The sequence below is a fragment of the Gobio gobio genome, assembly GCF_949357685.1.
Source record: "Gobio gobio genome assembly, chromosome: 16".
Classification (NCBI taxonomy): Eukaryota; Metazoa; Chordata; class Actinopteri; order Cypriniformes; family Gobionidae; genus Gobio; species Gobio gobio.
The window spans coordinates 10,973,081-11,000,532 of record NC_137109.1 but is presented as its reverse complement, the minus strand read 5'-3'; the positions used below and the strand labels follow the sequence as shown (position 1 = coordinate 11,000,532).

Genomic DNA, 27,452 nt, shown 5'->3' with positions numbered 1-27,452 from the left:
AACTAACCCTTTAACATTGAAAATAACAAATTTCACCATGAAATCATGTAGTGAAGTGTCCCGTGTGTTTCACGATCACCATATGACATCCAGCGCTGTGAAAAAAATAATAAAATACACGAAAACACAACACTGCCAGAAGTTTATGCTCAAACTAGGTCCGTTTAAATGATTAAAACTAGAGGCTTATCTTAACTTTAAAGGTTGCTTTTATCATGTAAACTACATATATATATTATATATTACAATTTCCCTATAGTTCCTGCGTTGGAAATGCAGCTATGTGTAGCATTAAGGTGTCAAGCATTGAGTGTCGGTGGTTTCATTGGTGCCATAGAATAGAGCCTCAAGCTGTAATGAAACATCCGCTTTACACCATGCAATCAATTCCTGATTTTTTTGTCTTGTTGAATTTTGTGTGAAATGATAATTCACCCCAAAATGACAATTCTGTCTTCATTTACTCGCCTTTATGTCCTTTCAAACCTGTACAACTTTCCTTTATTTCCCATTAAGCACAGAAATACATTGCATTATGGAAGGGTTGCAAATGTTGAAAGCAAGTTATGGACTTTAGCAGAAATGTATCTAAACTTCTACATTTTTTAGAAACTATAATAGTAGGCATCCAAGACAATCAAACCTTATACTAGCTCCCATTGGAGAAACGTGATTAGAAACGGTCTGAACAGTGATGTGATTGGCTGGTTTCTGTGCACAAGTACCTTGAAATGTGATTGGCCGATAGGAGTGTTGTTCCAGTTGGATAAAACACGTTACGCTCAGTGAAGGACACCCTGCCAACCACCTTCACCCCTGTGTGGACTTATGCTTGGAAATGTTAATATTCCCTCAATGGATTTTCTTTGGCAAACTAGAGCATTTAAATGCATAAATGTAACTCATCCAGAATAGATTGGAAAAATTCAACAAGAAGAGAGCACAAACTAGCACATGCAGGTTCAGAAGAGGTCCGAATCTGGTTAAAGCACTTGTCTGAATATAATAATAATAATAATAATATATATATATATATATATATATATATATATATATATATATATATATATATATATATATATATATTAGGGCTGGCAAAAGATTAATCGCATCCAAAATAAAAGTTTATGTTTACATAATATATGTGTGTGTACTCTTTTAATTATTATTTATATATAAATACACACACAAGCATGTATATATTTAAGAAAAAAATATTATTTTTATATATAAAACATTTATATTTATATATATTATAGATTATATAAATGTATATACATGCAAATATTTCTTAAATATATACATGAATGTGTGTGTATTTATATATAAATAATAATTAACAGAGTACACACACATATATTATGTAAACACAAACTTTTATTTTGGATGCGATTAATCGCGATTTATCTTTTGACAGCCCTAATATAAATATTATTATATTTTTATCAAGTAAATGAAACAAATTTGTAGAAATAGTAATAATAATTACTTGGTCAATTATAATTTTAATATATAAAATATACAATATTACATACAATATAATATATGAAAATCAAAGGTAAAACAATAAAGATATATAAAATTTACATTACGATATACATGAAAATTATATTGTCATCAAGTAAATTAAGCATATTTGTGGAAATAATAATAATTATTATTATCATCATCATCATCATTAAAGGTAAGACATTATATTTATTTTATCATAATGTAAATTAAGCAAGGTTTTATAAGTAAGAACAGTAGTAAGAATAATACATGTTATTACTATTATTATTATTTTTATATAAATACAATTCATAACAAACCAGTAAGAAGAGAGCGTAAAATAGCACAAGCAGGTTCAGAAGAGGTCTTAAACTGTGGCCATAAACTTTTCCCTAACATTCCCAAACAAACACAGACAATCCCAAATGTCGGCCCGCCGCGCTGCACCTGTTAGCGGTTCCTGGCGCACCTCAGAGACTCTCCCCCATTTCAAACAATTCCTCTGGCTCGCAGAGCGTTTTAAAGCCAGCGGCCAACATGAGAATGTTTGTCTGGGAATGTTGAGTTGTGCAAGCCGATTCAGCCCATTTCAACCAAATACATCTTCAGAAAGGGCATTTGTCTTTGGAGAGTTTTATTGTCGTGCTTTTACGGATTGGAAAGAGAGAATGTGTGTCAGGAGTAATTTGTTTGTGGTGTCGGCGAGAGAGAAGGAGCACTTAATGTTTAAAGCCGGTCGTTGTTTTACATTGTGGGTCTGGCTGCGGCGTGTCAATGTCGTTGTGGTTTGCTGTGCTGAAAAGTGTGTGTATGTGTGTGATGGAGCTGTGGTTATTCACGGAGAGCAATATGACCTGGATTCAGTCTGTACACTGTGATATTAGTGGCCTTCTAGTGAATATTCGTGGCTGGATGTTACAGAAGAGGTTTGTGTGTGTTTGGGCGAGTCTCATGGACAAATGCAGAGGCCAAATTTCAGGAAAGGTTAAAAACAAGAAATTATATTTAGCATCATGTGAGCAGCGTTTGAGGGTGAGTAAATTATGGGATGATTTTCCTTTTTGGGTGAACTATCCTTTAATACCATAAAGAGAAAAAAATATCAAATTACTGTAGTACATCATGTCTAAATATTTTATAATAATAATATAATAATAATAATAATAATAATAATAGCTATATTTTCAAAGAAATCTTAGCACCATAAAAAAAATAATAGTAATAATAATGATATAATTAATAATGCTGTTAATCGATTTAAAAAAAAAAAAGAATTAATCGATTTTTTTCTGTAATTAATCATGATTAATCGCGATTAAAAGCATTGGAGTTTTTAATATTTTGATATTGTAATAATTTCAGTTACTCTCCAAATGAATGTAGAAACAATTTAAAGACAGCATATTTTAAATATTTGTTGTAATGGCATCTTTTTATGAGTGAAGGCCAGTATCACTGATACTAATGCCTCTATGAAACATTAATGACATTACAGTATAACTGAAAGCTGCCAATTTCAACATTTATTAGGCTTTAAAATATAAAACCTTTTATCTTTACATAAACCCATTATAATATAATAAATGTTATATTTACCCATGGCCTTCCTTGTTAGATGTAGTCTACACAGAAATTGAATAAAGTTATCAACACCTTTCTTAACTGCATAAATAATAAATAAAATATAGATTAATCATCATTCAAGCTACAAGTTTCCCTGTTCCCGTTGTTCTTTGATGAACAGTAATGACAGTTCATTAAAGGGTTAGTTCACCCAAAAATGAAAATTCTGTCATTAATTACTTACCCTCATGTCGTTCGACACCCGTCAGACCTCCGTTCATCTTCGGAACAGAAATGAAGATATTTTAGTTGAAATCTGATGGCTCTGAAAGGCCTCCATTGGCACAATGCACGGTTCACTCTCAAGACCCTTAAAAGGTACTAAAGACGTCGAGTCCATCTCACTACAGTGGTTCTACAATAACTTTATGAAGAGGCGAGAATAGTTTTTGTGCGCAAAAAAACCCTAAATAACGACTTATATAGTGATGACGATTTCAAAACACGGCCTCATGAAGCTTCGAAGCGTTATGAATCAGCGAGTCGAATCAGCGGTTTGAATCGCCAAATTTCAGCAGTTTGGCGGTTTGACACGCGATCCGAATCATGATTCGACTCACTGATTCATAACGCTTCGAAGCTTCATGATGCCGTGTTTTGAAATCGTCATCACTATATAAGTCGTTATTTAGGGGTTTTTGCACACAAAAACTATTCTCGTCACTCCATAAAGTTATTGTAGAACCACTGTAGTGAGATGGACTTTGTAACGACGTCTTTAGTACCTTTTAAGGGTCTTGAGAGTGAACCGTGCATTGTGCCAATTATGGCCTTTCAAAGCCATCAGATTTCAACTAAAATATCTTCATTTGTGTTCTGAAGATGAACGGAGGTCTTACGGGTGTCGAACGACATGAGGGTTAGGGCTGGGCGATATATCGCATGACATTGTTAGGCGCATCTCGTCAGTAAAGCCGGTTCCTTGATTAGTAGTAAATTGCCATCACCTGCTTTCAGATGGAGCGGCATTTACTACACAGAGCCGTAGTTCACTGACAAGCTGAGCCATATCGCATTAATATCGCAGGCGATACGTCCGTCATAATTAATGCGATATGGCTCAGCTACGGCTCTGTGTAGTAAATGCCGCTCCATCTGAAAGCAGGTGATGGCGATTTACTACTAATCAAGGAACCGGCTTTACTGACGAGATGCGCCTAACAATATCGTGTGATATATCGCCCAGCCCTAATGAGGGTAAGTAATTAATGACAGAATTTTCATTTTTGGGTGAACTAACCCTTTAATGACAACACTATAAGATCGGCCGCTGCCCGAACATGACACGGCTCTGATGCGCTGTCCCGCACATCTCATTTTCATTTAAGACGTTATTTAACTAATTTAAGGCTCCTAATATGAAATACTCTACAAAACTGGCATTGTTGGCATGTTGTTTTTGTTTGTTCAAGTGTGTGTGTGTGTGTGTGTGTGTGTGTGTGTCAATCAGCTCCCTAGCTTCCTAGGTGGGGAATCAGTATATCGTGTACATGAATGTGGCCGACTCCCTGATCAGTGCCCTGACTACTGAACTAGGGAGCGGATGGAGACGCACCCACACAGACAGGACATTGACATACAGGGCACTCTCTTGTGTCTTGTCGCGCTTAGTTTGTTTAAAAGCATTTACATGAATAAGACGGTGATCATATAATGTAACGCAGGGCAGAAATGGATATAAAAGCGGACGCTGCGTTAATTGCTTTAAATATTTTTGATGCGTTAAACTGAAAAAATTGGGGTTGAAGCAAGCGGCAACCTCCCGCAGTTTCTCTTGAAGCCAATACAGAAGTGACTTAAACTGCAATTCATCGACTGGCCGCTAGGGACAGGCTCCAGAAGGGAGCAGAATCTCATTGAGCCCCATGTTAAAATGCCCAACTTTACAGCAGAAAAAAAAACATGTTTACAGCCTGGTACAAATAGTGGCTTTGGTCTATACGGCTAATTTTGCCCTTCATGACAACTGTGAGGGGGGTGATTTTTTTTTTTAACTCATTTGTTTACATTATATAAAGCCTTAAAGTTCTGCATAATTAAGGGCGTGGCCAGTGACCGGTGGATAGCCATTTATCTGCAGTCTGCTAGTCATCGCGTCACCTCAGCTCCGCCCACGTCCCGCATCTTTGCCCATTTTCTGTTATCCGGGAGTGACGCGTGATGACGCGCTGCCAAGATGGCAATGGCCATCTCGTCCATACTTCAGAATCCTATGGGTGACGTCACGGACACTACGTCCATATTTTTTTACAGAAAGTATTCTCGTCGCTTCATAACATTAAGGTTGAACCACTGTAGTCACATGGACTATTTTAACGATGTCTTTACTACCATTCTGGACCTTGAAAGTGGTAATATCGTTGCAGTCTGTCAGGGTCAGAAAGCTCTCGGATAATTTGTGTTCTGAAAATGAACAACGGTCTTATGGATTTTGTACGACAAGAGTAATTAATACCCATTTTTGGGTAAACCCACCCTTTAAATATCATCATGACACAACGCTTTTTAATTTTGGATATAATTTCTTACTTTCAGATTTGAGTGTGAAATATGACCTGGACATGTTTTTGTGTGATTCACCTGTTTTTCGCCAGTACTTTGCGGCATATAACAGCATATTTTAGCGCTGTTATATGAGCGTGTCTGCGCGTCCATCTGGTTGAGGGTGTGTTGTGTGTCAGAAGTGTTCGGTGTGTGTCATACCGAGGGTGTGTATGAATATGTGTGAGCGTGACCTCTGCGTGTCTGGCTCTTATGGACCGTGTGTGTGTGTATATGAGAGAGAGAGAGAGAGAGAGAGAGAGAGAGAGAGAGAGAGAGAGAGAGATGGAGGGTGTGTGTGTTTCCTGTGGGTCGGTGGGATATGTATTTTTCCCATAATTCCTGCAGGTCTCAGGTCACCCCTGTGTTCTCACGCACATATTTAGCATTCTTTCCTCCTCCAGCATTACCATACACCTTCCTCTGGGTTTGGCTGACAAATCTTTCCACCACTTCGCCTTCAGAACAGTCTGTTTCTCTCTCGGAATCCTTTGCTTTTCCCGCTGACTCAGCTGGGCAGAGACTGCCGGGATTACAGGTTGTTGGTGACAGTAGTGTGTGTGTGTGTGTGTGTGTGTGTGTGTGTGAGTGGGTTCACTGCTTTAGTTAGAAGCAACAGGTCCACATGTAATATATCTGGAAAAATTAGTTGTGTTCCTTATTTATGCGCACATACGTATGTATATATATATATATATATATATATATATATAGGAGGAGCATACATGTGTATATATACACTATATTGCCAAAAGCATTGGGACACCCCTCTAAATCATTGAGTTCAGGTGTTCCAATCACTTCCATGACCACAGGAGTATAAAATCCAGCACTAGGCATGCAGATGCTTCTACAAACATTTGTGAAAGAATGGGTCGCTCTCAGGAGCTCAGTGAACTCAAGCGTGGTGCTGTGATAGGTTGCCACCTGTGCAATAAGTCAAATATTCCACGGTCAACTGTTAGTGGTATTATAACAAAGTGGAAGCAATTGGGAACAACAGCAACTCAGCCACGAAGTAATTTTGTAGAGTGATACGTACAGTATGCAGAGTCAATAGCTACAGACCTCCAAACTTTGTGTGGCCTTCAGATTAGCTCAAGAACGGTGTGTAGAGCTTCATGGAATGGGTTTCCATGGCCGAGCAGCTCATCCAAGCCTTACATCACCAAGTGCAATGCAAAGCGTGGGATGCAGTGGGGTAAAGCATGCCGCCACTGGACTCTAGAGCAGTGGAGACGTGTTCTCTGGAGTGACCAATCACGCTTGTCTGTCTGGCAATCCAATGGACGAGTCTGGGTTTGGCGGTTGCCAGGAGAACGGGACTTGTCTGACTGCATTGTGCCAAGTGTAAAGTTTGGTGGAGGGGGGGTTATGGTGTGGGGCTGTTTTTCAGGGGTTGGGCTTGAACTCTTAGTTCCAGTGAAAGGAACTCTTAATGCTTCAGCATACCAAGATGTTTTGGACAATTTCATGCTCCCAACTTTGTGGGAACAGTTTGGGGATGGCCCCTTCCTGTTCCAACATGACTGCACACCAGTGCACAAAGCAAGGTCCAAAAAGACATGGATGAGCGAGTTTGGTGTGGAGGAACTTGTCCTGACCTCAACCCGATAGAACACATTTGGGATGAATTAGAGCGGAGACTGTGAGCCAGGACTTCTCGTCCAACATCAGTGCCAGAAGAGTTGAAGCTGTTAGAGCTGCAAAGGGTGGGATAACTCCATATTAAACCCTGTGGATTAAGAATGGGATGGCATTAAAGTTCATGTGCATGTAAAGGCAGGCGTCCCAGAACTTTTGGGAATATATAGGGTAGGGGTGCTCCGATCGATCGGCAACCGATCTCGATCGGTCGATAATCTCTTTGGGATGATTGATCGGCGGTCTCCAAAAAGGCCGATCTCATGTTCAGGAATGGTTTGAGGGGCACAACAACGAGTTTGAGGTGTTGACTTGGCCTCCAAATTCCCCAGATTTCAATCCCGTCGAGCATCTGTGAGATGTGCTGAACAAACAAGTCCGATCCAACTTACAGAACTTAAAGGATCTGCTGCTAACATCTTGGTGCCAGATACCACAGCACACCTTCAGGGGTCTAGTAGAGTCCATGCCTCGACAGGTCAGGGCTGTTTTGGCAGCAAAAGGGGGACCAACACAATATTAGGACATGGGGCAACATGGACCCCCCCAATACAGTAAAACTGCACATTTAAGAGTGGCCTTTTATTGTGGCCAGCCTAAGGCACACCTGTGCAATAATCACACTGTCTAATAATCAGCATCTTGATATGCCACACCTGTGAGGTGGATGGATTATCTCGGCAAAGGAGAAGTGCTCACTAACACAGATTTAGACAGTTTGTGAACAATATTTGGGAGAGAGAGAGAAATAGGCCTTTTGTGTACATAGAAAAAGGGAATCATCCAAGCATCTCAAATTTTACTTTAGATTAAATGCACTGTTGGTTCAGATCACTAACGTGGACTAACAAAATTGAGACAATGCTAGTACTAACTCATTCACCCTTCTTCGTTAGCTGTTTGATGATAATGATGACTCACACAACATGTATGTTTTGAAACACGGACACGTTTCTGTAGAGTTTACTGGCTTTGGAAAGGTTTTTGCCGTACACAGAGATAAAATAAATAAGTGAAATTCTTTTATAGTAACAACAATGATAGTAGCATTCAAAGTAATATCACTTAGTCAGCATTAATCTTTATATATATTTATATATATTTATATATTTATATTTAGAAAAGGTTTTGTAATGTTTTTCCTTTAATAAGCTGGTATAAGACTTTGGTTCTCCGTTATATTTCCCAGTAGCAGCATTCCACATGGAATCCAAACAGGAACGTTGCTCCTCGTGTCATTTCGTGGCAACCCTCCACATCCCCCGGTTGTCACTGTCATTGGTCACCATTTGTCTTTGGTCGTTTAGTTTGCATTTGGTGCAGCTTTGAGAGAGATTCCTCATTATTGTCTTTTACATTCCAGTTCTGGCAAATTCTGTCCATCCAGCAAATGGCCTTCTTTTGTTATAAGTCACGTATGATTATATCCCTCATGGTCTTTAATGCAACCTGAAATACGCCATCACACACACTTATACAGCATTACATTCATTCGTTCATTAGCTTTAAATGAATAGTTCAGCCAAAAATGAATCTTCTGTCATTATTTACTCGTCTCACATTTACAGTTCATATTGACCACGTCTCTCATGCTCCAAAAATGAACAAAACACCATAACTGTGGTCCTTGTGACTGACTCGTGCACTATATTTCAAGTAGTCTGGAGTCACATGATGATTTGTGCAAGGCACAGAGCCATGAATTGAAATTTCATGTGAACAATTCACACGTGCATTTGTTTAATTTTTTTGACTTCGTAATGTTTAATTAAATGAATGTCATGACTAGATCTTCCGGTGAAACTACAGACTTCTCTCTAGTGACGTATGCAGGATTATCCAATTATTTAGTGTTCTTAAACTCCGCCCCTGCAAGCACACTTTTGACGCCCACACCTCAACATCCAATCAACAACTGATGCTTGGAACCAAGTCCCCACCCTAATTGTTTATTTTCCGATAATCTGTTAGACTCATCTGCTATGTAGATCACAATTCAGAAGAAAATATATTAAGATGCTACTTATTTTCAACCTTCAAACTAATGCTGCGTTCACACCAAACGCAAATAGAGCGTCAGGAGCGAGTGATTTCAATGTTAAGTCAATGGAAAGGTGCGTGGACGCGATTCCACCTCATTCGTGACGCGAGTTTGACACGAATTGAGCGTCTTGTGCGATCCGCACGTTACGCGCGAGTGGTGCTTTTTGTGCATTCATTGTCTCATGCCCGAGTTGAAAAATTTGAACTTTGCCGCCAATTCACGCCACGTTAACCAATCAGGAGCCTGCTTGCTGCTGTCACGTGGTAAAGTGACGTGATGAGAAATCCCGCATAATTTAAAAATACTACTATTGTGTCACAAAATGTAGTTTTAAGACTTTTTCAGGTGAGAATATAGTTGTTTAGAGCTCAAATCTGTGGTGTATTTATAAAGAGAGCACCTATTTAAAAAAATGATCTTGCGTTTTTGGAGTTGTGAGCTCCAGTGGATCAGCAGCGCTCATTAACCTCAGCAAGAGCAGCCTTTCCTCGGACAGTCCTTCTGACGTTTGCCGCTGGCTCTGATGTCCTGTAGTGGTTCGTCTTGTGTGGATCTAACGGGTGATCTTTGGTGTCATGAATCTATAATTTGTTGTCTGCCAAATCGTTTTGACTGAGGGCAAAGAGAAGTTTCATAACTTTATTTTTTAGGATATTTAAATATACATGCAATGAAGATAATGTAGAGCGTTGCCTGGACCACATTTGTGTGGCTATTAATGTTTAATATATATTTTTAATGAAAATGAAAAGAGGCAGAGTGGTGTTTTGACATATTTCTCATGGAGCGCCTCGAACGTGCATCTATTTCGCTTCAAACGTGCGATTTATACGAATGGATTCAAAATTAGACGCGATTTTGACGCTCTATTCGCGTTTGGTGTGAATGCAGCATAAGAGTGATACTATGTTAAAATAATTCAATACTTTGTAAATATTTTACTTACAAATAGCAATTTCTATTTTCTCAAATTTCTGGATATAACGATAAAAAAAATGTTTTCATTATAGAAATATTTTATTAATTTCCATGACTTTTCCAGGTCTAGAAATCACACTTTTGAATGTACATCACAATGCGGAAGATTCATTGCAATTTTAAGTTATAATCGTCTAATGAGCTGTTGTTGTATGGACAAGAGCTGTGAATTTAAGTTATAATAATAATCATAATAATAACTTTTGCTGCATGATTTCGGATGACCTGGAATATGATGCATGTGTCGCATGGACCGTTTTTATGGTGTTTTTTGTGCTTTCGAGAGCTTGACGAACATGATCACTGTGAACTGTTGTGTGACAAAGAGACACACATTAAGCACATACAAGTTTAGAGTGTCATGAGGTGAAGAAACGATGCCTACATTTTCATTTTTGGCTGACGTGTCCTTTAAGTCAGCACTCCCATATAACAGTAGCCTTTCTCTCATTTGCTTCTCTCTTGGATGTCCATGTCTTTCTTTCTTTCTTTCTTTCTTTCTTTCATTCTCCAGGTATATCTGCTCCTGTCCCTTAGGCGGGATCACGTCCAAGTCTTGTCTTAGGAAAATTGCAACACGATCAGCGTCTACAGGCCGATGTGTTGTGTTTTGTTGCGTGTCTTCGTTGGATGTGCAGCCTAATGCTTCCTCCGCCCGAGCGCTGGGCCGGCCGTTTGCTTGTGTTTGCTTTGGTTAGTCATCTCCGTGTCAGAAGTAAGCTGTCATAAACCACAGCTCTGGTGTAAATTAGCTAGTATTTATTATTAGGGTTGTAGAGGTCCAACCCAGTGTAATATAAAGTGATGCCATCGCATTGTCTGGTCAAACAAGACAAGACGGTCCTGCTTTGCATTAGCAGTGTCATTTTCACTGGACTGTGGAGTAGGACTGTCTTTGTTTATTCCTAGTCCTCATGTAAACGTTAGCAGTGGGATATTGGCGTCCGCATTAACGTGGTCGCGCAGCACGCACTCTCTTGCTCCTCTTGCTGACGGTGGTGAAGCGGAACGGCGTTAAGTCCGGCTGCTCTCCGGGCGGGAAGCGCTTCATGAAGTGGACGTCCTGCTGGTTGGGAAGCGTGTTCGGACCACGGCGAGGGCGCCCTCTTTTGGTGAAGCCCACGTACCACCCTGTGTAGCGTGCTGACATTAGCGCTGTGTAGTTGTTTTCCAGAACCTTCTCAATGAAGACGCAGTCTGCGCTACGATTGCTGGCTTTCTGGGGACAGAAAAGTCCATATACACATGGAGACAAACAAAGAGAGGGGTGCATGTGTTAGCTTGACCATGAACATTACACAAACATTACATGTTTAATGCATTTAAAGACCCCAAACTTGACTTAAAGTCACAGGTATATTCATCTATATTAGTGGTTCTCAACCTTTTTGATTTCATGTAGGCTTAGACGCACTGATACCTTAGGCTACGTTAACACTGTCAGTTTTGGGGATTTTCAACCGCACAGACACGAGTTACAGATCCGAGTCTCGAACAGAAATGTCCCGTTCACACAGCAACTTACAGTAGCGTCTCGAAAACTGTATGAATGTGCAACAGGAGTCAAGCCCATATTCTCCAACCAGTGACCAAAGTAAAATCAAAGAGGGTGACGTCGATAAAACAGAACAGTCTGATTACTTTTAACACGACAAGAGTCCAATTGAGCTGCAAGCTCATCCATCGAATCTTCATTAACGGACAGCAGCTTTTATATCTGGGCGGAGCAATTGAGTTGCGCGTAAAACAAAAATGATGGGAGCCACTCCGGAGGAGAACAGTAACTGAATCTAAAACCTTCAGATGACACACTCTTATCTCCATCGCTGTAAGTTACTGAAACCACACACGAAAACACATGTTAGACATGCGTTTTGCACCACAGAGCGGCTTTCTGACGTGACAGACGAGGGGCTGCATTTCCCAAAAGCATTGTATTCTTAAGTAGAGTGTAGAACCATTGCCACCAATGGTCTCTATGATCAACTTAGCTCACAATGCTTTTGGGAAATGCAGCCCAGTCCGGTTCCGTTAACACAGCGTGGGTTTTCAGAGAATGCGGATGTGAGTCCTGAAAATGTACGTGTGTGAGTTTGGTTATAGACTACGATTGTGACTGCTGTAAATAACTGTGTGAACAAACTCAACCGTATTAAGGACTCAAAAACAGGACTGAGAAACAGTATTCTACTGCTGTGTGAACGTGGCCTTTAAGAGGTGTCTAAAATAGGGCACAGTATTAATTTGACATTTTTATTTTCCTATTCATTTTAACAGGTGTTATTTTGATTTACACATTGCATTGTGTTAAAGGAAATGCATGTAAACATAGAATACCAGTATCTTTTTTTTCTTACAGTGTATTTCTTGTACTTCTGCTGTAATGACAAAGCTGCATGTTTTCAAACTTTTTTATTTACATAATCTAGGAATGGTAATATATTAAAAAAGAATTCAGTAAAATAAGTTGAATAATTATGATTTCATTTCAAGTTTCAAAAACAGCATTTTTTTTCCTCAGCATTTTGTACCTGATAAAATATTTTAGCATTTCATTGAACTAGAAAGATTAATTTATGAATTTATTTTATTATATATATATATATATATATATATATATATATATATATATATATATATATATATATATATATATATATATATATATATATATATATATATATATATATATATATATATATATACTCACCTAAAGGATTATTAGGAACACCATACTAATACTGTGTTTGACCCCCTTTCGCCTTCCGAACTGCCTTAATTCTACGTGGCATTGATTCAACAAGCATTGAAGCATTCAGCATTCTTTAGAAATGTTGGCCCATATTGATAGGACAACATCTTGCAGTTGATGGAGATTTGTGGGATGCACATCCAGGGCACGAAGCTCCCGTTCCACCACATCCCAAAGATGCACTATTGGGTTGAGATCTGGTGACTGTGGGGGCCATTTTAGTCCAGTGAACTCATTGTCATGTTCAAGAAACCAATTTGAAATGAATCGAGCTTTGTGACAGTGCATTATCCTGCTGGAAGTAGTCATCAGAGGATGGGGACATGGTGGTCATAAAGGGATGGACATGGTCAGAAACAATGCTCAGGTAGGCCGTGGCATTTAAACGATGCCCAATTGGCACTAAGGGGCCTAAAGTGTGCCAAGAAAACATCCCCCACACCATTACACCACCACCACCAGCCTGCACAGTGGTAACAAGGCATGATGGATCCATGTTCTCATTCTGTTTACGCCAAATTCTGACTCTACCATCTGAATGTCTCAACAGAAATCAAGACTCATCAGACCAGGCAACATTTTTCCAGTCTTCAACTGTCCAATTTTGGTGAGCGTGTGCAAATTGTAGCCTCTTTTTCCTATTTGTAGTGGAGATGAGTGGTACCCGGTGGGGTCTTCTGCTATTGTAGCCCATCCGCCTCAAGGTTGTGCATGTTGTGGCTTCACAAATGCTTTGCTGCATACCTCGGTTGTAACGAGTGGTTATTTCAGTCAAAGTTGCTCTTCTATCAGCTTGAATCAGTCGGCCCATTCTCCTCTGACCTCTAGCATCAACAAGGCATTTTCGCCCACAGGACTGCCGCATACTGGATGTTTTTCCCTTTTCACACCATTCTTTGTAAACCCTAGAAATGGTTGTGCGTGATCCCAGTAACTGAGCAGATTGTGAAATACTCAGACCGGCCCGTCTGGCACCAACAACCATGCCACGCTCAAAATTGCTTAAATCACATTTCTTTCCCATTCTGACATTCAGTTTGGAGTTCAGGAGATTGTCTTGACCAGGACCACACCCCTAAATGCATTGAAGCAACTGCCATGTGATTGGTTGATTAGATAATTGCATTAATGAGAAATTGAACAGGTGTTCCTAATAATCCTTTAGGTGAGTGTATATATATATATATATATATATATATATATATATATATATATATATATATATATATATATATATATATATATATATATATATATATATATATATATATATATATATATATATATATATATATATATATATATATATATATATATATATTCATACACCATTTATATAATTAATTTTTATGACTTTTCCAAGTCTAAAAATCCCACTTTTATGATTCCAGCATATCAAAAACTGTGGGAATCCTGGCTCTTTAATGAAAATGACCGTAATTAAGATAACAAAATGAATAAATATAATTTTGGCTGTTTTACCCTATTTTAAAATATATTTTGTTAAAATATTGTCTATATACAGTTCAGACACCAGATATACTTTTTTACTAGTGGGTGCAGGACACTATAGTTAATTTATGTAAGTGAGGATAGCAAAATAAAGTTAACTGTGACATATTATACCCAACAATTCTTCATACAGTGGACTACCAGGAAAATTGATAACAAATTTGGGACCAAATTATTCAGACACTTTGACCTGAGCATGTTTTGCTGAAGTGTTATTTCTTTAATTGATAATGCAACCTTTTACACCACAGACTTAACAAACTTAAGCATTGTTTGGTCATTGGTTGACCTAAATTGGTATTCTCTAATTGTGTACTTAAATTGAACAGCTGACAGCTGATTGGTTGATTGTAATCCATTACCTTTCTATCAAAGTTATCTGACATTATCAAGATTAATTGAATTTGTTCTGACAGTTCTTGTCATATTTTATTACCATTTTCTAAACTATAGCGAATAAACTGTGATTTAATGTAAATGTTAAACCATCTTGCCCCCTGGTTGAGCTGCCAAGTGTGCTAAGTTGAAAAAAATAGTTTCTAGCAGGTAAATACATTATTTAAAGTGTACTCTCTTGTTCTCTTCAAGAAAAAAACCTGTAAGTCGAAGAATATATGTATATACATTTCTGTCCAATCAAATTAATTCTAGAGTAAGAATATACTTCATACTAAGGTATCAGTATCACATTACTCTGACTATCAACCATCTAGTACAAAATCATGCTTCGTCAAAATCATGCTTCTGTGATTATTGGCAACTTATACAAAGTGACAATGCTCTAAATTTCTGTTTCAATACAGGAAAGAAACAAAGTGAAAGAAGTCAGCAGTGTAGTTCACCTTGCCTACGAGCTTTCCTCTGCGGTTCATACACAGGTAATAATTGGTTTCCTTCCCTCGGATTCGCACCTGGCTGCCGAAGGTGTCTGCCTCCACTACGAGCTGGGCTTGTGAAGAGACAGGCAGAGAGACAGACAGACGTTACTAAAATATCACGGTGAGCTCTGGTTTTGCAATGACGTAAAAAATTAAGGTTTATAATTTGATGCGAAGGCTCTGTTTCAGCAGCTGCCTCGACTGGCACTATTAATAGCAGTCAAGAGAGAGGGGTGGATTGATAAGCTGATGGTTTTAAGCCAAATAAACCTCAATATAATTGACATCAGCAGTTGACTATAAGCGGTTGATTTACTTAGATCAGTGGTTTTCAAACCTGTCCTGGAGGCACCCCAGCCCGGCACAGTTTGTATGTCTCCCTTATCAGACACAGCCGATTTAGTTCTTATATGAGGGAGACACAAAATGTGCAGGGCTGGGGTGCCTTCAGGACAGGTTTGAAAACCACTGACTTAGATAACCATCTTTTCTTATTATTTCTAACAATGTTTGAAATGACATGCTAGCATACTGCTAACTGCATTCATTGTATATATTGTACATTGCTTACTGCTTTAAAAAAATGCAACAATATCAATATATTTTCCAGTTCTATACAGATTTTTTATTTTATGGTACTTCTGGCAATGTATTGAGACTTAATAATAATCACTTAAAATCAATCATTTAATTCTGTAATTAAGTTGCAATAATGGAATTTTCCAGCATTTCACACACACACACACACACACACACACACACACACACACACACACACACACACACACACACACACACACACACACACACACACACACACACACACACACACACACACACACACACACACACACACACACACACACACACACACACACACACACACACACACACACACACACACACACACACACACACACATATATATATAAAGAAAAGAAAAAAAGATATATATAAGAATGTTTTTTATATATATATATATATATATATATATATATATAAAGAAAAGAAAAAAAGATATATATAAGAATGTTTTATATATATATATACAGTGCCCTCCACAATTATTGGCACCCCTGTTTAAGATGTGGTCGTGGACTTCTAAAAATTCTCCTTTTTTTTAAACAACATAGAACCCAAATGCAAAAAAAGACAAAAATCCAACCTTTCATTTTATTACATTACTTTGGTGGTAAAAAAAAATCACACATTTAGAAAAAAACTAAAACTTGAAATCATGTGTCCCACAATTATTGGCACCCCTGATGTTAATTCTTTGTACAACCCCCTTTTGCCAACAAGACAGCACTTAATCTCCTCCTATAACATTTCACAAGATTGGAGAACACAGAGAGAGGGATCTTTGACCATTCTTCTTTGCACAATCTTTCTAGATCATCCAGTGTCCTGGGTCCTCTCTTATGCACTCTCCTCTTTAGCTCGCCCCACAGGTTTTCAATTGGGTTGAGGTCTGGGGACTGATATGGCCATGGGAGGACTTTGAGTTTGTGACTGCTGAACCATTTTTGTGTAGATTTTGCCACATGTTTTGGATCATTATCCTGCTGAAAGACCCAATGACAACCCATCTTCAGCTTTCTGGCAGAGGCCATCAGGTTTTTATTTAAAATGTCCTGGTAGTGCAAAGCGTTCATAATGCCATGCACCCTAACAAGGTTCCCAGGGCCTTTGGAAGAGAAACAGGCCCACAGCATCACAGATCCTCCACCATACTTCACGGTGGGCATGAGGTGCTTTTCGGCATACTCATCTTTTGTTTTAGGCCAGACCCACTTAGAGTGTTTGTTGCCAAAAAGCTCAATCTTAGTCTCATCTGACCAAAGCACACGATCCCAGTTGAAGTCCCAGTACCGCTTAGCAAACTCCAGACGTTTACGTTTGTGAGTGTTAGTGAGAAAAGGCTTTTTTCTTGCATGCCTCCCAAACAGCTTGTTGGCATGTAGAGAGTGTCTGATGGTTGTTTTGGAGACTTTGTGACCCCAAGATGCCACTCTTTGATGCAATTCTGTGACAGTGAGCTTAGGACATTTTTTTACTTCTCTTACCATCCTCCTCATTGTGCGTTGTGGCAATATAAACTTGGGACCTCTTCCAGCCTTGTTTGTCACTGTTCCAGTTGTTTTAAACTTCTTAATGATTCCTCTGACTGTAGATACGGGCAAGTTAAGGCGATTGGCTATTTTCTTGTAGCCATTGCCTGACTTATGAAGGTCGACACACATCTGCCTTACTTGAATGGTGTGTTCTCTTGTCTTTGCCATGTTGACAAATGAGTAAGAGAATTAGGCCTCTGTGTCACGTAATTTTTATACCCCAGGGAAACAGGAAGTCATGAATTACTAATTAAAAGTTCCTAGATACCCTGACCAACTTTAGCAACTACAGAAAAATATATTTAAAAAAAAATCAATTAAATTTTTCAGAGGAATTGTTAGGGGTGTCAATAATTGTGGGACACATGATTTCAATTGTTTTTTTTTTTTCTAAATGTGTGATTTTTTTTACCACCAAAGTAATGTAGTTAATGTAACTTGTACTTTTTCTCTTTTTTTGCATTTGGGTTCTATGTTGTTTAAAAAATAAGGAGAATTTTTTGAAGTCCACGACCACATCTTAAACAGGGGTGCCAATAATTGTGGAGGGCACTGTATATAAGTATAGAAAGTCTAGAAATCACAATTTTAAAAACGACGGTTGTTGAAGTAACAAAACTAATAAATATAATTGTGGCTGTTTTACCTTATTAAAGCATTTTTACAAAATATATGAAATGTGCAACACTATTTTAAATAGTATGCTACATTTAGCAAGTAAATATGATATTTAAATCCAATTTTCTGATACAAATGTCTTAACTTTCTGTAGTCTGATCAAATAATGAATCAAGACAGATGTTAAAAACATTGTCTGAACTTTGTTCATTGCACTTCATTATGGGATACAAGTTGGCAGTGGTAGGTGATCGAGATTTCCATGCATATTCCAGACAGTATTCATAATGCATGCTGCAGAAATAGCATGAGTAGTATTGTACTATGCTCTTCTGAACATAGCCTCTCTGTCACTGCATTTTAAAAACCTCCAGCTATATTTCACTGAGGTCATTCAGTTTGTGTGTGTGTGTGTGTGTGTGTGTGTGTGTGTGTGTGTGTGTGTGTGTGTGTGTGTGTGTGTGTGTGTGTGTGTGTGTGTGTGTGTGTGTGTGTGTGTGTGTGTGTGTGTTTGTATTTGTGTGTGTGCGCGTATTTCAGGATATGGCAGTTGAAGCTCTGAAATGGCTCCTACGTGACCTTTATGAGAGCAGGGGTCACCAGAGATCAATAACCTCTTTGTCGTCCTCCAATCTCTCCTCATCCAGACATCCCTCACTCGCTGTGTAAATACATTCATCCTCATCCCCCTTCCCATCTCCCTGTCTTTCTGTTCCATTTATTTCCTGATGAGGAGAGCCGATCATGAAAACCCGGAAGCTTTCAGAACAATATTTCCACAATAAAAAAAATGAAAGAATTATGAGGGCGGATCTCACAAAACCTGTCAAGATCATGTCCAGATCATTTATTCACCCCAGAGATAAATAATATTTTGCTTAATTAAAATGAAACTTGTTTTAGGACAATTAAGATGTTCTAAATTCTGACATTAATTTAGTCAGAATTAAGCCCATTTCAGCCTATTTTCTCATTAAGTTTTATTCTGATTAATGCATTGGGGGGAAAATCAATGATACATTATTTAAATTTAAAGTATTTTTATACAATGGTTAGTATTTGCTGTATTTAATTTATAGTGGTTTAAATATAATGTTGTATTACAGTATTTGTGTATTATAATACATTAAAATACTTACAGTACAGCATTATTTTAGTATCATTTAGATCATTTATAGTTGTTTTATATTTTGAAATAGTTTTTATTTGCGTATTATCCATTTTATTGTGTGTTTTTGTCATTTTTATTATAGCTTTATTTTTTATTTTAGTACATTCATTTAAACTAAAGGAAAATGAGAAATGTTCCTTCTCATGCTTTTTAAAAAATATTTTTAATGTTAATTATTTTAATGTTTTGTAAGATTCATTCAGGAATGAAACCGGCCCATTGTTAGATTTGAGCGCAGATATCGATTTTCAACTTCCTTATCCATTGATTGTGTGCTTCTGAAACACATCTGAGACCATTGAGAGGAGGAGAGGGGGATGGATGAATGGATGAATGAATGGATGAATGGGGGAGAGGATAGTGGTCGACTGACAGGTTTTTCAGTAGTCGATATAATGATATCTAGAGGTCAGGATGGCTGATGGCCGCAAATACATTTATTTAAACCAATATTACCTTTATTTAAACAGAAAATGAGCAATTGTATGGTATTGGATAAATATTGGAACTGAAACAAGTGGAAATTTGATATGATTTTGATTAAAGGGTTCTGTCATGCGCTTCAAATATAGAACCTTTTAGAGTTTCCCATCATCTGATCTTTTTATGGGTTTAGTTTTAATGAGTTCATTTTGTTTTAATAAAATTGTATGATTTAAGCAGCATGTTAACATACTTTATCACAAAAAAAGAAAGAAAAAGAAATGATCTGTTAAACATGAATGTATTATGCAATACTTTAAAACATTCCTCCTTATATGGGACCTTTTTGGCATAAAGCAGGGGTTTTCAAATTTTTTTAGATGCCACGGACCCCGAAATATGATCATCCCTGTGTGAGGGACCCCCGTTCTAAAATTTATAAGGCTTCTGTCTTTCAGTCACTCAATTTATACACCATTTTTTTAAAATTATAAATCTAAAATTAGTTTGTTACATTATTATTATATATATTGTTCTCCTCAATGTAGTAATGTATTGTTATATGTAGTATTTATTTATTTCTTGCTTATTTATTTAATTGAATCAAATTTGTATTTATTTATATTGGTATTTTATATTTTATTTTAATCTAATTTAGTTTATTTAATTGATTAATAACTAACTAATATTTTTAAAATGTATTGCTTTACTATTTTATTTTAATCTAATTATTATTATTATTTTTTACAGTTTTATTTTTCTTGACTTTTCCACGGACCCCCTGTCCCTCTCTTGCAGGCCCCTGGGGGTCCCCGGGCCCCAGTTTGAAAACCCCTCTCATAAAGGGTTCTTTAAAATTCTATATAGAACCACATTTAACCTTTTTTTCTTAGAGTAAGTTGTTTTTCTTGGAATTTCAACAAAAACCTGCAAGAAAATAGAATTCACTGGCTTTTTTCTCTCTGTCTGTAAATTACTGTATCAGCAGTAGCTGAGTCTTTGTCTTCTACTTTTCCTGTTTCCTGTGTGTGTGTGTGTGTGTGTGTGTTTGTGGGTGGTCTTTCTCATGTGTTTTTGCTAGAAGAGTGAGACATACGCGCGTGTGTGTGTGTGTGTGTGTGTGTGTGTGTGTGTGTGTGTGTGTGTGTGTGTGTGTGTGTGTGTATGTGTGTTGTTACCATATTTGTCTCCGTCCTCTCCGCGGGCGCTGATTTTGCGTCCGAGCACCTGGACGTGTTTTCCACTTGTGCGGCTGTAAAGCTGGTACACGCGATGATGTCGCCGGCTCATGGCGTCTCGTGCACGAGTCTGATTCTCCACGTGCACGCTGAAATTCACCCCATCCACTCCAAACACCTGCAGGCAACAGACCACACACATCCTCATGTCCAGTCTTTCTTCCCCTCTTAATCAGACATTTTTCTGTAGTGAAATCATTGTAAAAACAATTCTCATCACTAACAAAAAAGTACCATGGTAATGGCCTATATAGTTTGACTTTATGGTTTTTATTGTTAAAGCAGGCATTTCATATTAGAATGTGAGTTTGCAGTGGATTGTGGATGATTTAAAACACCAGCGGTCAAGTTCAGGATCCAGAGCATCTGACACATTTTTTTTACTATTTTGATGTAAGATTATTAAGACAAATAACATGAAATGATAAATTGTGCACAGGAATGTCTATTAAACAGTCCTTTTTGTTTGATGTTGTGCAGGTTAACTCACCTGTAGAGGATTACACATGACCAGCATCATCTGGATATACCTGAGAGAGAGAGAGAGAGAGAGCAGTCAAGGTCAGGTGAGTGTTACCATAGTAACAAAAACAAATCCACCCTGCATCCCAAAGCCCTGCTGACGGAGCAGATCCACAGGGAAAGGGATGTTATAATTAACATCTAAAGAGCTTGAAGTTTATGTAAAGGATAATGTACAGTCACACACTCATTATCACAAAATAAACCTAGACGGGTCTTATATCATACTGAAAGAGTTTGTTTATCCCACTTATAATGCTGCTACTTATCAAATAAAAAAAATAAATGGACATGAAATATTTATTATTTAAATTATTTGACTACACTTTACCCATTACTTAACAATGAGCAATACGTTTGTTAAAGTATTTAATCATCTTTGTTAATGCTAGTTAATAAAAATACAACTGTTCCACTGAAACAACTCAGAAACTGCTTGTAAATGTCTCACATAACTACAAAGAAATGGCAAGTAACACATTGAATTAAACATGAACGTTTGAAGTAGAAAGCATTTTCTTGTAAAACATGCTCCAATATACAGTATACATATTTTTTACACCTTCAAAAAATAATTGCTTACAGTGTTAGCTCAGGTCCATTAAATAATGTTAAAATATAAATACAATTATTTTTTATTGTTACTAATGTAGTCAGCTAATGTTAATAAATGGAACCTTATTTTAAAGCATTACCAATTGGCCTATTTCATAATGTGGATATTATACAGTTCAGTGGTCATTATACAAAAACACAGCATAAATGTTGCCATTGGCAAAAGTATTTCTGTGTTGATGACTTAGGCTATGTCTACATTAATCCGGATACATTTGAAAATGGCGTTTTCGTTTCAAAACGCTCTCCACAACAGTCCGCAATAGCATTTTCAAGCTTTTTCCAAAAGTTTTCATAACATTAAGGTTGAACCACTGGAGTCACATGGACTATTTTAACAATGCCTTTAATACCTTTCTGGACCTTGAAAGTGTTAATTAAATTGCTGTCTATGGGGGTCAGAGAGATATCAGATTTCATCAAACATATCTTAATTTGTGTTCCGAAGATGAACGAAGGTCTTACGGGTTTGGAACGACATGAGGGTGAGGAATTAATGACAGAATTTTCATTTTTGGGTGAACTAACCCTTTAAGCTTGACGTCGACTAGTCGCTGGTCATAGAGGGCACAACAGGATAAGAAATCTTTGAAGTCCACTTTTACACTCTGTTTCCAACAGTTTAAAAGACAAATAAATGCATACTCCGAGAGTGACCCACAAGACATGTTTGATTGTACAATCCGGATGCTCAAAACTGATTGGGTGAAAGCACATTTTAAAAAGTGTTCTTTACATACACTGTAAGTTATTAAATATGAAACGCATGCACAGGTTTTTTATATTTCCATTTTTTTTAAATATATTGGACATTTATAACACTATATTACCTTGGAATTAAATGATAGAAAACTAGTTGAGTTTCGGAGTGACAGCAAATTTGACATTGTTCTCTCTTCTGACTGCGTTGTAGTTTCCGTTCACCACTATCCACCTTATTTTGCAGTGTAGAAGTACGTTATTTTCGGTGAATGTGCAGGATTTCAGATTCATTACGACTAGAAGAATGACAACATGCAGTAAATGGTCATTCTGCTTTATATATTAAAATGATGTGATAAATAAATACCAGTTTGCAATATAAATCTGTCTTTGTACAGGTAAAACAACTGGAAACGAATGACACTGGAAGACACGCGCATTCAAGTTACAAATGGCCGATCACTCTTGCGTTTAAAATACAGCGTATAGAAGTTATATGATGTGACGACTTCAACTTCGGAGAACCCCGGAAATGTGAAAAAGGTCCATTGTTTACTATAAGATCTATAACTCGCATTTAGAAAATAGATTTTCATTTCATGCTGATTTTAAGCTACTTTCCCTTGGTTTAATCGCCACATGTTTTTGGAAAAGGGAAAAACCTGACATTTGAAGCATAACTCACATTTTCATGGAAACTTGGACGCCCGTGGGTGTGAGTAAGATTTTAAGCGTATAAGAGCGAGTGGATGAGGGCAGCGCTGCACGGCCCACGGTAAAGTTCTCCATCACCACAGGCCCTTTCTGGCAGGGGACCGTGACTTTGAAATCGAACAGGCCTGCAGGACGGATCAGTGCGTCTGCTCAACATAAGTCAGTGTGAAAAGTCCGATGTTATGACAGCCAAAGAGGAGACCACAGGCCCCTACGGGACTAACGCCTGCTGCAAACTCAAAACTATAGAAACCAGTGAAGGAACAGGTTTCGCTTCTGCTCAAATACACTTGAAGGTGACGTGGGTAATTTTTCTGATGTAAAAACACTCTCATTTCGCAGCTAAATATGTAGAGACAACTATAAGTAAACCATTCGCAGCGTACAACTGTGAGACTGATTGTTTGAGTTTCAACTTCAGATCAACCAATGGAGCTTTATTGAACTAAACTGAATCAACATTGAGCAGAATAATGACGGATGTCTTCTGTAGAGCTGCTTAACGGCTGAAACTGTAAGTCATTTCATTATGCTTGAATTTTGCAACACTGTTATTTTCCTGTTTGATTCTGTGAAGATACTTCACATGAAGTATACTTTCTTTTACATCCATGTGATGTAAAAGAAAATGTGATTCATCAGACCAGGCCACCTTCTTCCATTGCTCTGTGGCACTTTCGGCAGTGGACAGGGGTCAGCATGGGCACCCTGACTGGTCTGCGGTCGGCAGCCTGCAGCCCCATACACAACAGACTGCAATGCACTGTGTATTCTGACACCTTTATATCAGAACCAGCATTAAAGGGTTAGTTCACCCAAAAAAGAAAATTCTGTCATTAATTACTTACCCTCATGTCGTTCGACACCCATCAGACCTCCGTTCATCTTCGGAACAGAAATGAAGATATTTTAGTTGAAATCTGATGGCTCTGAAAGGCCTCCATTGGCTTAATGGCACGTTACACTCTCAAGACCCTTAAAAGGTACTAAAGATGTCGTTACAAAGTCCATTTCACTACAGTGGTTCTAAAATAACTTTATGAATCGGCGACAATAGTTTTTCTGTGCAAAAAACCCCTAAATAACGACTTACATAGTGATGACGATTTCAAAACACGGCCTCATGAAGCTTAGAAGCGTTATGAATCAGTGAGTCGATTCAGCAGTTTGAATCGCCAAATTTCAGCAGTTTGGCGGTTTGACACACGATCCGAATCATCATTCGGCTCACTGATTCATAACGCTTCGAAGCTTCATGAGGCCATGTTTTGAAATCGTCATCACTATATAAGTCGTTATTTAGGTTTTTTTTTGTGCACAAAAACTATTGTCGCCGATTCATAAAGTTATTTTAGAACCACTGTAGTGAGATGGACTTTGTAACGACGTCTTTAGGACCTTTTAAGGGTCTTGAGAGTGTAACGTGCCATTGAGCCATCAGATTTCAACTAAAATATCTTCATTTCTGTTCCGAAGATGAACGGAGGTCTGACGGGTGTCGAACGACATGAGGGTAAGTAATTAATGATAGAATTTTCATTTTTGGGTGAACTAACCCTTTAACTTCTTCAGCAATTTGAGCTACAGTAGCTCGTCTGTTTGATCGCACCACACGGGCCAGCCTTCGCTCTCCACGTGCATCAGTGAGCCTTGGCCGCCCATGACCCTGTCGCCCGTTCACCACTGTTCCTTCCTTGGACCACTTTTGATAAGTACTGACCATTGCAGACCAGGAACACCCCACAAGAGCTGCAGTTTTGGAGATGCTCTGACCCAGTCATCTAGCCATCACAATTTGACTCTTGTCAAACTCGCCCAAATCCTTCCACTTGCCCATTTTTCCTGTTTCTAACACATCAACTTTGAGGACAAAATGTTCACTTGCTTCCTAATATATCCCACCCACTAACAGGTGACGTGATGAAGAGATCATCAGTGTTATTCACTTCACCTAATGTTAAAGGTCCTGTTCTTCGTGATCCCATTTTTCAAACTTTAGTTAGTGTGTAATGTTGCTGTTAGAGCATAAATAATACCTGTAAAATTATAAAGCTCAAAGTTCAATGCCAAGCGAGATATTTTACTTAACAGAAGTTCCCTTTCAAAGCCTACAGCGAACGGCCGGTTTGGACTACATCCCTGTACTCCCTGCTTTAATGACGTCAGTAGAACAGTTTGTCGACTAACCTCCGCCCACAAGAATACGCAAAAAAGGGGGCGTGGTCTTGTTGCTCTCCCACGTAGAGAAGAGGAAGTGTTGCGTTTGTCGTCATGTTGTCGAGACCGGTCGAGACCATAGACAGTAAAAGGTCGAGACGCTGTTATTTTCATCCCGGAGTCAAATCACCTTTGTTTGGCCTTCAGGGACGCTGTAGTTTGAGCACATGCATCTCCCCGTTATGGTAAGAGGCGTGACCTTTCCGGGCAACGTGCGCTAAGCTGCTGTCGAATCACAACACGGGAACCGCTGGCACAATCAGAACTCGTTACGTATTTCTAAAGGGGGGACTTCATAGAATAAGGAAATCATCAAGACGTTTTTAGGACATTGAAAACAGCGGTATACAGATAAGTAAATTGTGTGAAAAATACTGTGTTTTTTTACACGCGAAACATGAACACATGTTATATTGCACACTGTAAACACAATCAAAACTTAAAAAAAAACAGGAAAAACGGGACCTTTAAGCCTGATCGGTGTATATTTGGTACATACATTTCTTAAATGATCAACTTGAACAAAACCCGCTGTTGTACACAATCTACTAAATGCCTTCTGTCATCTGATTGATAGTATTAAGCAGGTAAAAGGTCTTTTATTATAATTGTAAAAACGTCCACCTTCAGCTCCTGGATCTTATGCTGTGGAATCTTTACTGATTTTTATAAAGTGAATGTAAGAATACTTTTTATTGTTAGTAATATTTCAGTAACGAACACTTACTGGACTGAAGCAACTTAGTTTTACTTGATTATCCATACATAACTTTTTTTTAATTGTTAATATGCGAGTATCAAATATGATCCATCTCTCAATCATCATTGTACTGTATATGTTTTAAAATTACAGAGCTTTAATCACACAACTAAGCATTTAAATATCATCTTATTCATATTATTGGAGATATTGCACCCTATCATACAGCAGGTGCAATGCGACACCAGGTGCAACGCAAGTGTTTTTTGCTAGTTTCAGCCCGATGCAGTTATCATTTTCACATCCAGCACCACGTTGTTTAAATAGCAAATGCACTCGCACCCATCTGTTCACCCTTGTACGTGCTGGTCTGAAAACGAGGTGTGTTCAGGCACATTGTTGGTGCGTTGCTATTTTGAGAAACTGAAAACGACCAACAACAACAACCTGAAGGCCTGTTCACACCGGGACGATTTTCGCACGCGTTTATCGCCGACGTTTAACGCCTCGGGACTAAACAATGGGCGCCAATGTGAGTGTTCACACCGACGCGCAAAACGCCAGGCGTAAAATCGTCATTTTTAAAAAAACGCCTCGGGTTCGTTTTTTTATTTTGACGCGGCGCGTAAAAAACTGGCCGACCAATGAGATCGGCGCTTTTGTTCACGTGCCTGGAGCTGCTGAAGTGACAGTAAAACACGACTTGGTGGCGCTCAAGCACAAAACAGTCTTGCCGAGCACACATTGATACGACGAAGAAGTAGTAAGTAGACAAAGAAGAAGATGAACTGCTAATGCTGCTTGCCAGTTAGCAAAAAGTGTGTGAATGGTTTTGTCCATATACATAATATGTCTATGGTTTTGGCAAGCACGTAAATACCATAAAATTGTCTCTCTTCTCCTTCTGTGTGACAAGCGAGTGTCAGAGGCTTAAAGTGCCGCAGCACCATCTTGT

The 27,452-nt window shown here is 38.2% G+C and overlaps 1 protein-coding gene across 1 annotated transcript in view; it reads right to left on the bottom strand.

Moving 5' to 3' along the window:
* Window positions 1-10,823: 10,823 nt before the first annotated feature.
* fgf18a (fibroblast growth factor 18a) overlaps window positions 10,824-27,452 on the bottom strand; it is a 34,866-nt gene continuing 18,237 nt past the window's right edge. The window contains exons 2-5 of the mRNA XM_079839581.1: window positions 21,518-21,557; window positions 20,968-21,145; window positions 15,428-15,534; window positions 10,824-11,540 (exon numbers count right to left, since the gene is read on the bottom strand). Coding sequence (XP_079695707.1) covers window positions 11,271-11,540; window positions 15,428-15,534; window positions 20,968-21,145; window positions 21,518-21,557 — 595 coding nt within the window. The 3' untranslated portion in view covers window positions 10,824-11,270. The remainder of the gene's footprint in view (window positions 11,541-15,427; window positions 15,535-20,967; window positions 21,146-21,517; window positions 21,558-27,452) is intronic.